The sequence below is a fragment of the Lingula anatina genome, chromosome 1 (genome assembly GCF_051362555.1).
Source record: "Lingula anatina isolate TDL-2025a chromosome 1, LinAna3.0, whole genome shotgun sequence".
In the NCBI taxonomy this organism is placed as follows: domain Eukaryota; kingdom Metazoa; phylum Brachiopoda; class Lingulata; order Lingulida; family Lingulidae; genus Lingula; species Lingula anatina.
The window spans coordinates 47,182,432-47,195,578 of record NC_141767.1 but is presented as its reverse complement, the minus strand read 5'-3'; the positions used below and the strand labels follow the sequence as shown (position 1 = coordinate 47,195,578).

General features: G+C 37.5%; 2 protein-coding genes across 2 annotated transcripts in view; both read right to left on the bottom strand.

Moving 5' to 3' along the window:
• The window catches only part of LOC106171370 (uncharacterized), a 237,833-nt gene that overhangs the window by 69,011 nt on the left and 155,675 nt on the right, over positions 1–13,147 (bottom strand). The window lies entirely within an intron of this gene.
• Positions 8,148–10,472, bottom strand: LOC106166884 (protein ABHD15-like). The gene has a single exon (XM_013545546.2). The coding sequence runs from the start codon at positions 9,995–9,997 to the stop codon at positions 8,807–8,809; it is 1,191 nt and encodes a 396-aa protein (XP_013401000.2). The 5' UTR covers positions 9,998–10,472; the 3' UTR covers positions 8,148–8,806.

The following is a 13,147-nucleotide window of genomic DNA, read 5'->3' as shown; positions in this document are numbered from 1 at the left end:
ATTATCCTTTAAAATATATGACTATAAATTGCATGCATCTGCCATCGATTTTAACCGATATGTATAAGAATACGTGCTGCAGTTTTGCGATATTGATTAGTAAGACGTGTAATTATACTAGGCTACAACATTTTATCATGTGAAAACAGAAAAGGCATTTTTGTCTTCATTACACAGTGTAGAACATCCAATTGAACCCATGCAGTCAAACTCTCTTTGCTTTTGGGATGTAATTGTTATGTCATTAGACTGCCATCTGCACATTTTAAAAGCTCATTTTTCATAACAATCAATGGGAACGATAATCCAAAACCACCAACTTTCTAATGCGTTTGGAATATCAGGGAATTTTATGTCTTCAAAATTGGAAAAAAGATCATTTAGACATTCTAGCTAAATTATGCATCACTGAGAAAAAATGCCTACACTTAAGATGTGAAAATTGTGGCTTCCATCTTAAATCAATCGGTTATTCATGCTGGGAAAAGTCAAACACCACAAATCTTCGCAAAGTAACTGGCTAAGCAATCAAGGATGAAAGGTATACATAAAAACATCCCATGCAACTTTTAGATCAAGCTCAAAATAACCTGGCAGTAACAACTATTTTGGAGTTTAATCAGTTTTTCAATTGTGTCTACTTATCCAATATTTACTTCCTGAGCGTGAAAAGGAATATATTATCCTCTATCTAAAAGGCGTTTGGAGGTTTGGCTCCCAAGAAAGTTAAGTTTGTTTACTTGAACTTTGCACATATCAGACTCGAACCAGTTACATGAACATATGATTGCTAAATGCCTTGAACGAAAGCACCGCCAGAGATCGCCCATGGTGTAAACGATGGCAAAGATGAGATTGAGAACGTTGCAACCCAACTAAACAATGTAAAATTCACTGTGATCACGTCTTTGACACCAGTAGGACGTTATTTGACAATCCTTGGACTGTTGAAAGTACTACAGATGTCCCTCCATTTTTTGATATACACTGGTCGACAGTTCACTTGCATTTTTTCACTCTCAACTCATATCCAACAGATCAAATTTATGGCACTAACTTTGCACAATAATGTTTTACAACGTAGTGCTTCATCTCTAAACCGTCTTCTTTTTCTGAATCGTTCAAGCCATTTATTTTCAGATCATCTTCAAAGCGAAGCCCGTGGCATTAATTAATGTTTGCAAGCTCATGTAAGCATGGCGTGAAAGTGAGATACACTGGATACACTATTTGATAAGACATGTATGTACGGTCTAATCTTTTCTCACTTCGTTAATTATCGGGGCATATAAGGACACTGTTATGTTTTATAATAAGATAAGACATTTTGTTTTAGAAAATGAATGAGGTATATAAAATACATTAAAGGATAAAACTAAGTAAGTTAAAATAAGATTTAAATAAAATAAGGTGATACAGGAAATGAGCAAATTTAATCACAAGCAAATTTGTACATTTCGAATATGTACGAGTTCAGCAGCCATGCTGTTCTTACAGGAAATTTTCCTTTACTTGGTATAATTCAATTAACTTGGAGGTGTCAAGTGGCAAGGTCAGATGTTTTACAAGGGGCTTACAAGAGAGGAAAATATATAAAACTCAGCCCAGTGGTGTCCACTGGAATTGAATTTCAAATTAAAAATTGAGACGGGACTTAAGCATAGGCCTCATTGTTATTGTGATCATTCTGTATAAGATATGTACGGGAAACAGGCTGCGACTGCACGTCTACACTTACAGCTATGCAATGTAGGTCTACGGGCAGTGTAGCCTAACAAGTGTTTGCACTAGGCTTTACCAATATTGATGAATTACCAGAGTGCAGTGTACCCAGCTTCACGTGGGCAAGCCTCACGTGGGCAGCACTTGACTATATTGTATTGCTTTTCATTTTGCAAGAACCACAAAATTAGTTCCCAATGGGTAACGAAATTAAACCGGTTGACAATGAATCCCACTTTACGCTGTTCACATATTGAAAATGAGTATTTAATAATACAGCAATGTCGTCTGCAACACTAGTATCTCGCGAAAGCAGGAATAGCAAAATCGAATACCAGTTTGCAATCAAGGCAAAGGTAAAGTCAAGCTTTAAAGTCTGATTACAACAGCAATTAACGACGTGTTTTACATAATTGGTAACAAGTGGGAATAGCCGTTTCTTGATCGCGTGTGGCATTTCACAGGTGTGTGTTACTATAAAATTCGAAACAAAGCTCACTGTTCTTTTAGTATGGTATGGTTAAGTGTACGTGTCCTTTAAAAACGTTTTACGGAATAGTAGCAATTTTAAGCTGTTTAGTGGTTATTTAGATAACCCAATTGTGTTTAATAGGATGCAGTTGATGATCCTCACCATGAGATAATTTTCCAAACAAACGGGAAAGCCGGTAATTACACCAATGTTCAGCCAAGTGCGATTGGCATTTCCTGGTATCATTATAATGAGAAATCGTTTTCCAGCAATGATCTGAATTCGATCTGATATTGTACATGTATAGTTCATAACTCGATTTCAATGGCTGTGGCTCTAATTGTTGGAATCAGTCTCATCCGCACAGCACCATCACCCCTATGTCATGCTGGTTATAGATAAAAGACAGTCCGCCATTGTTGACAATAGTGATTTTACCTGGTTGTTTCTTAGAAGCATCAAGTGATCTTTTGTAGTTGTCAACCTTTATTGTTAAATGCACAACCTGCAAACCCGTGATAAATTAAATTGCAGTGACAAGACACTTCCACGCCGCGCCGTGCTAATGATGGCTCAATTTTAACCGATTGTTTAAATTGTTAAAAGACAAGTGAACAGGTGTTTGAACCTCTTAACCTTGTTATGCTCCACAAACACCTTTGTGAGAAGCATGTTGCTGCCCAATTTTTATCTATCGGCTGACTTTGTGCTTGCATTGTATTGTAAAAAAACCACTTAAACCCGTTACGACTTCTGCTCAAACATCTTAAGGATTGCCGGAGGTTTGTCTGTCGCCTTATCTACCCAAGGGAGGCAGCAGAGATATACTTATGTGTCTAAACACTCAAGGCAAATAATTTTATTGAAATCTATTGAATAGGGAATGTTATGTACTTTGTACTTTGAAAGGTCAAGCTTTCTTGTTTCAACGTCGGTTTTATTGTTTCTCAATGTAATCGGCATCGTTACGAATCACAGTCAGTTTAAAGCAGGGACTTGAGGGAATGGTCAGCGAAAGCCTGTTTTATCTATCTAGCTATTTCTCTTCCGTGTATATGAAGCTGGCGAGAACTTTGTTTTGTTTTACTATGGTAGTTATAAGGCCCGATGTCTCCCAAAATGCAAATGCGCCATTCGACACACTTCGACACATATCTACGCAATTCCACAATTTTTTTTCAAATCCGTGTTTCAAATATTTTGGACAATATTGTTTGACACCAGTTTGAAATTTCGTGCCTTTGGTATAGCTTAGAGTACATATTAGTACATATAAATTAATGATTGTCATTTTAAATTTTACTTTAATCAAATATCTTGAAATTCATGCTTTCAAAAAATTGTATCCTTTAAAATGTCTTATTAAACATCCCACAATTCTGTTGACTCCCAACATTTGAGTTCAAGTGATAATTAAGTAATAAAATTAAGCAAGGTAATTTTTACTTGCATTTTTACGTGTAATTCCCAATAAAGATTGCAAAAATAGGCTAACATACATGTAGGGGAGTCGCTCACATTACTCTACAAGATATTCAAGGAAATTCATATCCGTTTTGAAGTAATTAAATCCCTTGCTCAGTTGCACTTAGTTTAGATGCAGAGTCTGGTGTATTGAAAAAAACATGGACTTGGTACAGGGATAATTGTATTACCAGTTTTGTTTTATCTCTTGGATACTAAAGGCTAATGGTGCATCATATTTCCATCAATAATTCATTTATAATCTACATATCATTTCTTCTAAATCAAACAAGCAAGTGATGCTGACTCACTACGCAACCTTTCATTCATTATTTCCTTGAACGTTAAATTAAATCGTTATCACTTAGATGTTGTGGTAAATTAATATTATTAACCACGGTAAATGATCTTTTCCAGTATCGTGACAAATCTTAAAGCTTACACAACTACTGCCTCTATTCTGCCTTTTTTGTCGTGATGCTGTGGTGGCCCGATCATTCTGGTGGCGATCTTTCTCATCTCATCTCATCTCCGAAGATGTGAGATACATGTGCATTTTCAGGACAAAAAGAGAACTTCTTAAGCATAATTTTTTGTTTTCAATTACATATGAGATAGTGTACTAGTTGCTTATGCCCCTGTGAGACCTTGTTACGCCATAACGAGACCTCTCGTGATGGACACTGGTAGCAAGACTTTTGCTAGTGTTTTGAGGTTACATAATCTAAAACAATAAAACCCCCTTTACACTGGACGGCGTCCTTTCTGCGCCCTTTGTGCGACCATGAAACTGGCATTGCTGTGGTCGTGGAAAGGAGGCCCAATCATCGTTTTGGTCGCAAAATGAATGCTCAATGATTAGCCAGTTGTCGGCATGTTAAGTCATTTTTTTACTTTTACGGGACGCAGAAAGATCTTGATCACTTGGACAACACCTTACAACCAAATGTCGACTAATACCACTGTTACAAAAGTATGTCAACAAACATTCTCCTTGCGGTTTCAAACCTAGTATTTACGGGGTTTTAAATTATAAAGATTTGATGAAAGGTAATGTGAAAGATAATTTGAACGAAAATGTATAATCTTGAAGCGTTAATTCTCCAACTGGATAGCAAGTCATGTCCGAAGACAGTGTTACCCTATGCACCGTAGCCGCATTGATCGATATTACAAAGTGAGGTAAATTTTAATTAACAGAAAAACACAAATGACCTTATAAAATCATTTCCTTGGCTCGACAATAAAGTCTCAAGGGTGATGCCCTGCCTCTCGTACGTAAGGAAATAAGGGTCGCCAGTGCGCGTGCGCTTGTCACATTAGAAGACGCTTGTAAGTAAAATTACCTGCTATACGTATATAATCCTTTAAACCACAATCAATACCACGTTCAGCTGCTTTCGATATTTTGCCATCTTCACAAAGAACCAAAAAGGCAGGATTTTTAGAATGCAATTTGACGATTTCTACATTTCTGGAGGTCAGGACATTTTATGGACCATATTTTGTCTCTTGGCTCAAGCCTAGTGAGCTGTTCTACGTGTTCTTATATACTCTCCGTCATTTTAATTTTTTCCATTTATTTATTTTGCGTTTAATGCAGTTTTGAGCTGATTTTTGAGCTGAAATGTGTCATTGAATATTGGAAAAGGTTTTCTGAAAAGACACTATAAGGAAATGGCGATCTCCTATACAGCCAGCCTTAATTTATCGCGTTAGTCGATAGATTTTTAAACATAAATCGTTATCCGGAAAAAAAGAATTTATTATGGATTTGTGCACTGAATCGCAATGTCATTAAAATATTAAAGAAGTTTTCTGGGCATGCTTATTTCTTTACCATCTAAACGCGCTCTCTGGGCTAGGGATTTTTTTCTCGGCCCGCATGGTAATTTAGCCAACTTTACATAGAAAGGAGATTTGTTACTTGGAAATAGTCCACTAATATGCTTTATTTTAATATACAGACAACCGTTGTAGACAGGGGGTTGAGGTCAAGGATGAGTCCAGGCATATCATATAATCATATCATATAATCCTGGCATATATAATCTCCTTACCTGTATATTCCCAGTTACTCCTTTCAAGAACCCAGCATCTACCAGATCAAGGACAACCAACTCTCCGTGACCACACAGAACTGACCGTTTTGTTTTAAGTCTACAGAAAAAATGTTTCAGGGACAACTATATCTGAATCTTCCTCTTGCAGCGCCATTGCTAGAGCACCCAATCAAATATTTTTACAGTAAATTTTCTCCACAACATCGTGCTTTCACTGCAAGCTTTAATTATTTTCACACACTCAGCTTAGTTTATTTTCTCAAAAAAGCATAACTGAAAGCAATCCAGCACGTGTGATTTCACGAGGTGTTTCGCAATAGTTCTCTTGTAAATTAATGATAAAAGGAACCTCTTATTTATTTCCCAGATTTACGTTTCTCGCAATTCCTATTACTAGTGGCCTTAGTTAGGAAGGGCAATTCATCCATATCAGTTTACATTTTCCTCAAGTAGATGCCATTAAGCTTATCAAGTGTGACACGAGGTGCTTCTATATAAATGCATATATCGTGTGGAGCCTTAAACGACCGACGTCCCAATATGATCTGTAATTATTCAGCAATTTCCCAAGGATTTTTTTCTATCTTTTAGAAATGATTCCCTTATATCATCAGAAACCTATATTTGTAATCATTGGCTGCATTTAAGCAGTATTGTATGGTAACACATATTACATATTGTACATATTGTATACACGTCCTTGAACAACGTCAGCCCGTATTTATCTGACAAAACCTTATTTTTTATTGGACATATTGCAAACGTACCTTTTAACATTTGGGTTAAATGATAAAATAGAATGTTAACATTTAACCTGAAAAGACCCAAGGTTGTTAATGTATGATTTTTGTCCTCATAGCTCAATATTAAATCCCATTTATTAATGCCCTGGCCAGTATGTACTAGAGTTGGAATGGGGGGGGGGGGGGGGGGGGGGGGGTGAACAGTATAATAAGAATTACACAAATAAGTAAAAAAGAAAGACATAAAGGAAGAGATGGATTTACAAAATATGAAGAGCGATACATTTAGTTAACGAGGGCAAACCGAAGAATGAAAACAAGCAGATGTGAGAGACGAGAAGCAAAAAAAGTATATTATACATACCAGTGCCCTCGGAGGTTGCAACAAATAGCCTGAAATTTGAAGATATGTCTTTCTCCATCATTTCTATCATCAGGTTTTCATTTGTTTTATTTCGTTGATATCTTTAAAGCTGTTTTAATTATTTGGTTTTAGGCATCTTTAGTTGCAATATACTGCCGTCCACTCGAGAAAAAAGCCTTTCCCTTCAGCTTTGTGCAAATGATAAGCTGCGTTTTATTTGCACACTTCGAAAAATAATTCCATTATTGCTCAATGTGGTTCAAAAAGGCAAGTCTAAAACCTGATATGTTCCGGTAGTAAAAAAATATCAATAAATACTACCTAAGAAATTAATAATTTGCTGAAGTGATGAAATAGAAAACAGAATCATTTCACGAAAATTAAGACCTTTGAGAGGAAACTTGAATAACGCAATCATTACCTCAACATATTAGGACCACTCAGTTCTTATCGAGCATTCAATATAGGGGATTTAATGAAGATCATTTTACTTTAATTGGATCATTTATTTCATGGATTAGATAGTATTTTGAGCAATAGTAGCATAGAATATTTGAGACCTAAAGAATGCGTTGTCAAATCAACCGTAGGAATACACATTAAAAGTGCTTAAACTTAACTGAGAAAAGCTTAGCCATCCATTCCAGTTCTTAATGCACTCCTTTGGGTCAACAAAAATGACTATAGAATGAGTATCAATGTTTATGTCAATTCGACAAGACCACTGATGATCTTTTTAGTTTTCTTTTTTTTTTTTTTGTATCCTCGATGATTTTGTCTGAAAGTGTTTTGTCTGGACGTGGAATATTGATTACATCCATCTCTATTCATTCTGTACTTTTTCCTTAACAATCCCAGTGCATCTTGTCAAAAAGACCGAAAAGCGAACACACACATCAGTTGCTCCTATGGATATTGATAACGCTTGTCACAAACACTCTTCCGTCACCGATTTTTCTTACATTTAGCCAAAAATTTCCCGCGGATGTGACACGTCGTTATTTATACATGTACGACTCTATCCATTGCTTTTATTTTCTTTATGGATATTGACACATGAAAATCTAAAAGTTTGCTGACCATTTGCTCAATCGACCAGCTAATCTAGAGACAAATTGGTTCAGCTTTGTCTTGCAATAAAGTTCTTAGAAAAATATTTCAGAAAATAATATTGTGTAGCATTCATTTTCTTTATCTCAGACGCTATCACTCGCATTCGTGTGACTTGTTTTCAATATGTAATTGATAGAAAAATCCATTCGCACAAGTGTTCGCTAAATTACCAATGGACCGGCATTATTTCAAGACTAACCGTCAACTGTTATTATGTATATCACTGATTTTATTAGCCGGAAAGTTTGACATTCAAATAATCTTTTCTAAGAATCATTCACGTTAGGTTGTAATGAAAGCAATTTGAGACACAGTCAGGCCAGGATACCCGGTGCTTGTTAACACTATCATGTAGGAAATTTCAGTTATACGCCATGCATAGATTAAGAACTGTGTTACAATACCACTTAACGTTCTGGGATTTCATAACACACAAGGCATTAACAATTATAATACAGCCGGCATATATAATAACACATTTTCTCCATCGCCATTGAGATGAATGGCGTCAATATTTTGAGATTTTTGCGCGAATGAGATTTTGAAGTCTCTGTGAAAATAGTGCATACCTATTTGGTGAATGCAAGCGCAGCGCCAACCTTCCCAGGCCCGTAGCCAGGGGGGGTTCGGGGGGTTCGAAAGAACCCCCCTTCTTGCTGGAAAAAGGTCCACTCTGGGTAAAATTTGAGCTAGGTACATGGGGATTATATAGTAAAAGGTCCACTTTTTCAGAAAAAGAACCCCCCTTTTGAAATTGCTGACTACGGGCCTGCAAGTTCCTCTAGTGAAAGGTCTCATCCTCTTACTGAAATGACACCGTCTTACCCCTCCCCCCCCCTGTCCTATTAAACACAATATTCTGAAGTCATTCATCCTTTTCTCCATTCTTAATAAAATCAAGCACAGCAACAATAAAATCCAAAGCTACCATGTCCGCCCAGCAGTCCGCGCTCGCCCCCTCCAAAAATCCACAGTGGCCGCCATACTGAGTTAGTGCAAGTAGAAAATTTGGGCTGACTTCAAAAAGGTCCAGGGGTATGTGTTCGGGTCCACTTATGGGGTCATCTTTACTGTTTATACACAGCAATGGGATAGAGATATCATCGACGTCACGAATAGGGTTATTCTTATCCCAATATGTCTCTAAATTTTCCTGTCCGTTAAGCTTACAGTACACTAACTGCTCCAGTTCTTCCAGCGAATGCGCCCTGCACGCCGCCTCCAGATCAATAAGTTTAGCTAGAGGAGGAGTGTGTCTGCTTATGATCCGTTTAAGACCATACAGTATGAGTCCATTATAAGGCTCCCTAATACCTTGCCTGTACAATTCTTGTTGATCATACGCAGGTGAAATGCACACACACGTACTGAGGTAGGCCGATGAGCCGTATTCGCCAAGGTACGACATGAGCAAACCACAACCAGCGCTGTATGCGACCCCCGTTAATCTTGCTTGTGGAAAACGCCCCTTTATGTATTTAACCACTTGCCTGAAGTCCAGGGGATCACCGAAGCTCTGGAGCTTGGGCGTGGTTAGGGGACAACCCCCGTGTCCTCGCCTATTAAATACCACGGGCCGATATCCCCTCTTCCCTGCCTCTCTGATGATTGAATTTACACTGTAAGCATCGCCGCAAAATCCGGGAATAATGATCAGAATAGGGCTAGATTTTCGTAGTTTTTTATGCTCCCTAGCGCGACACCAGTCTATCGCAACGATCCCTTTGTCTTTCATTTGCAGGAACTCCCGATCTACTGACATCGTTTCTTTTGGGAGGATCGCTCCGATGAACGTTTGAGCGTGAGGATTGCGAGCCCAGAATGTTGGCATGAACGCTCTCGTGAGTCGAGGACAGCGTTTCAGTACAAATTTCGCCAATGCGGACTCCTTATAGTGCAAAGTCGGTGTCGAACCCTCTGAATCAAACAGCGATTTTAGTAATCCGTACAGCATAACGGCGCCAACACTAACAACGGTCAGTAAAAATAGAATTAAGAAAATCCCAACAGCTAATGTTACCATACCTGCACATACTAGACAGCTCGTCTCTATCATGAACGATCTCCAAGCCTGCAAGTAGAGCAAACGCGTTGTGTTGTGATACGAGTTAAGTTATAATTGCACAGCCTTGTTAATCTGTCGCTTGGAATAACTTCCGTTAAAGGATCCACATTACAGCAACCGTATGTGTTTAACTTTTCTGTCAATGTGCATCATGAATAGCAATAAAGGTGTTAATAAAAACGAAGAATCTTTGAAATATGCACGATCCAATGACACACTAGTAAATGCGCAGATCATCGTCATTTAACTACCCAGCGAATTTACGTCACTCGTTTGTTATGTTAATAATTCAAACTATCCGTGTTGGGTGAAATAGGTAATTGCCAAATTGCGTCCAGTGTGAAAACAGTCCGTGCGTGCCTGAGGTCCTCACACAGCGTATTGATTCCCCTTGCTGCTGGCTGCAGCTTTATTCATAAAGATACATGCACAGTTCAATTACGGAGCCTCTTTGACAGGCGTCGGCTATCGACATGAATGACTAAGTGAATGATACTGCCTTGTGTGTGTGTGTGTGTGTGTGTGTGCATGTGTGTGTGTGGAGGGGGGGGAGGTGGTGTGGTGTGAGAGAGAGTGAAGCAGACTGGTGGCGGAATACTGTAAGCTTACGAACGAAATGGGGTAGTCACGCTAGTGTATCACGCTATAAAGAAATATGTCAATCAAAACACAGAACGAAAGAAATAATTTGTGATACAGGTGATTCGCATGCAACTTTCCTACCACGTCAGTCGGACAACTGAAACAATCTGAAATACTACGGGCAGCAAGGAAGAGCAAGAGCGCACATGCACTGAATTAGGCCTGGGAAAGTGGTACTAAGTAAATTCAAATTTGTTATAGGTTAGTGCTTCCTTTAACTCTGTATATTGTAGGCCTCCTGCAAATACGACTCTAATTTCAATAAAAAAACTTCGTCAATAGTTAAAGGGTCGCACAGTGCTCTATATTGCTGTATGTTACTTTGGTGCCAGTTTACGTATAAAAAGTACTTATTACAGACACCGATGAATAAATAATTAAAGTGAACGCTAACGGTTTGGCTAATGTTCCTGAATATATAGGGGCTTACCTAGAATAAGTGAATAATTGTGTTTTTGATAGAATATCAAGCAAACCAGGAACATATATATATATATATATATATATATATATATATATATATATATATATATATATATATATTACCTAGCACCTTTGTAGGGCCAATTTGATTGTGGCACAGATTCTTATTATGCTGGTAAGGGAGATACCTCCAGGTATCCGCTTTCGATTATACACAGCACTGTAATGACACCAAGGCGATATCATTATTGAAGATAAGTGGTAGGAAAAATTAATATTGGATTTTGCTGTCGCATTTGAAATTGACACTTCAAGTATTTTGCAATTCAAGTCAGAGCTGATGTGAACATATACATGACCATATTGTATATGGCAACTACGCTGGTAGCGTCGATTGAATTTTATCGACATATGCTAGAATATCAAAAAGTCTCATAGTATTTTAATAGGTACGAGTCTAGCATGATCCAGGATCGTATATCGATGAGGCGATTTCTGCTCTGTGTTAACAGGGCCAGTCTAACATCAATAACACGGTGCGCTCTCTTTTAAGTTTCACCTTATACTGGTAGGTTAGAGTATTAAAAAGCCTGCTTATCAACAAGGTTTCATTTATTGTAGCATCCAAGTTAACTTTTTTCTATAATGTGCATTCAGGAAAAAGCAACGTTGCGTATATAGACTTACAATACTTGTTGCTCAAAGTGATCATTCACAATAGCTATGTTTGTCACTGGGGGGAACTATTGACATCTGTTTATCGCAAACATTAAAAAAAAGTAAAAAGACGAATTGGAGTACTACTCTTCCTATTAATGCCTAGAGTGAATCTTACCAACCTGTGCGACGACATTGATCAAGAACCTTAGTTTGATATCAAAGGCATACTACATGTACGGCTCATTCCACAAAAATGTAACTCAGTCACTTTGTGACGCACACATTTTATGTGATATTTGTACATAATTTTTAGATAGCTTTTTAATAACTGTTGATTTCTTTCCACATTGGAGGGCACTATAAAACAAAACAGCAAAAATAATCGGGCAAGTCAAAATTATACAAATAAAACACAAAACGCAAGCGTCACTGACGTGGCTCATTTTTGTCTAAATACACTGTACCTGGCACATTTCTCTACATACACTTGTACATGTATTTCCCAATTAACACCCTATAAAAAATAAACCCCCAAATACCCGTTGGCGATATATCATGTGGCATGTCAAGAAGACATGGAGGTCTGAATGAATTGTAATTCGTTTGGAACTAATTTATTTAATTAGATATGGCACAAAACATCCAAGTGCAGGGACGGTGGAAAGATGTGGTGCGAAAATCCTGTATAAAATACCTCTAATATAGTCGACCAACAGTTGATAAAATATGTAACAAATATTCATTTATTTTATTTCCTTTTGTATGCGTGCGTAACAACATTTGCTCAGTCAAAAGTTTGCTTACTATAAAAGTGACTTCAAGCACCTCATCCTCCCAGTTAAAAGTTGGCGTACTATTAAAGTTACTTTAAGCGCCTCGATCACCCCCCCCCCCCCCATCCCCAACTCGGCATTAATGAATTCTCTGCACGTAAATCAATTGTCGTATACATAACATTTTCCTCTTCAATAAGTATTATTTTTCCGTTTAAAAATTTTATTCATTAAAACACGGTCGCACTCGAGTCCTAAGGTCACAAGTATGCCTTTCCTGAAGCAGAATATATGACCAAGTGTTTCAGTACAGTTGCGCTTAAGTATACTGATGAGTCTTCTATTTCATATTGAATGATGCTGTTTTGGTTCATCTATAAAAGCTGCTATAAGCGCTTAATTAATATAAAAATTTAGTTTTGTCGTCAATCAGTAAGTCTTGAATGCATCATTCTGATGCATTCATCTCTGCTATAAAGTGACCAATGTTGGTTGTGCTAACTGCAAGAAGGTTTTAAATGTCACACATTAACATCTAAATCGCCAACAAGATCGCTATCAATATGAACCTATAGCTTAACCTCGTAGGGATTTTTCGAAACGGTCATAGATTTTATAGATTGTCCTAGAACAAACAGTCAGC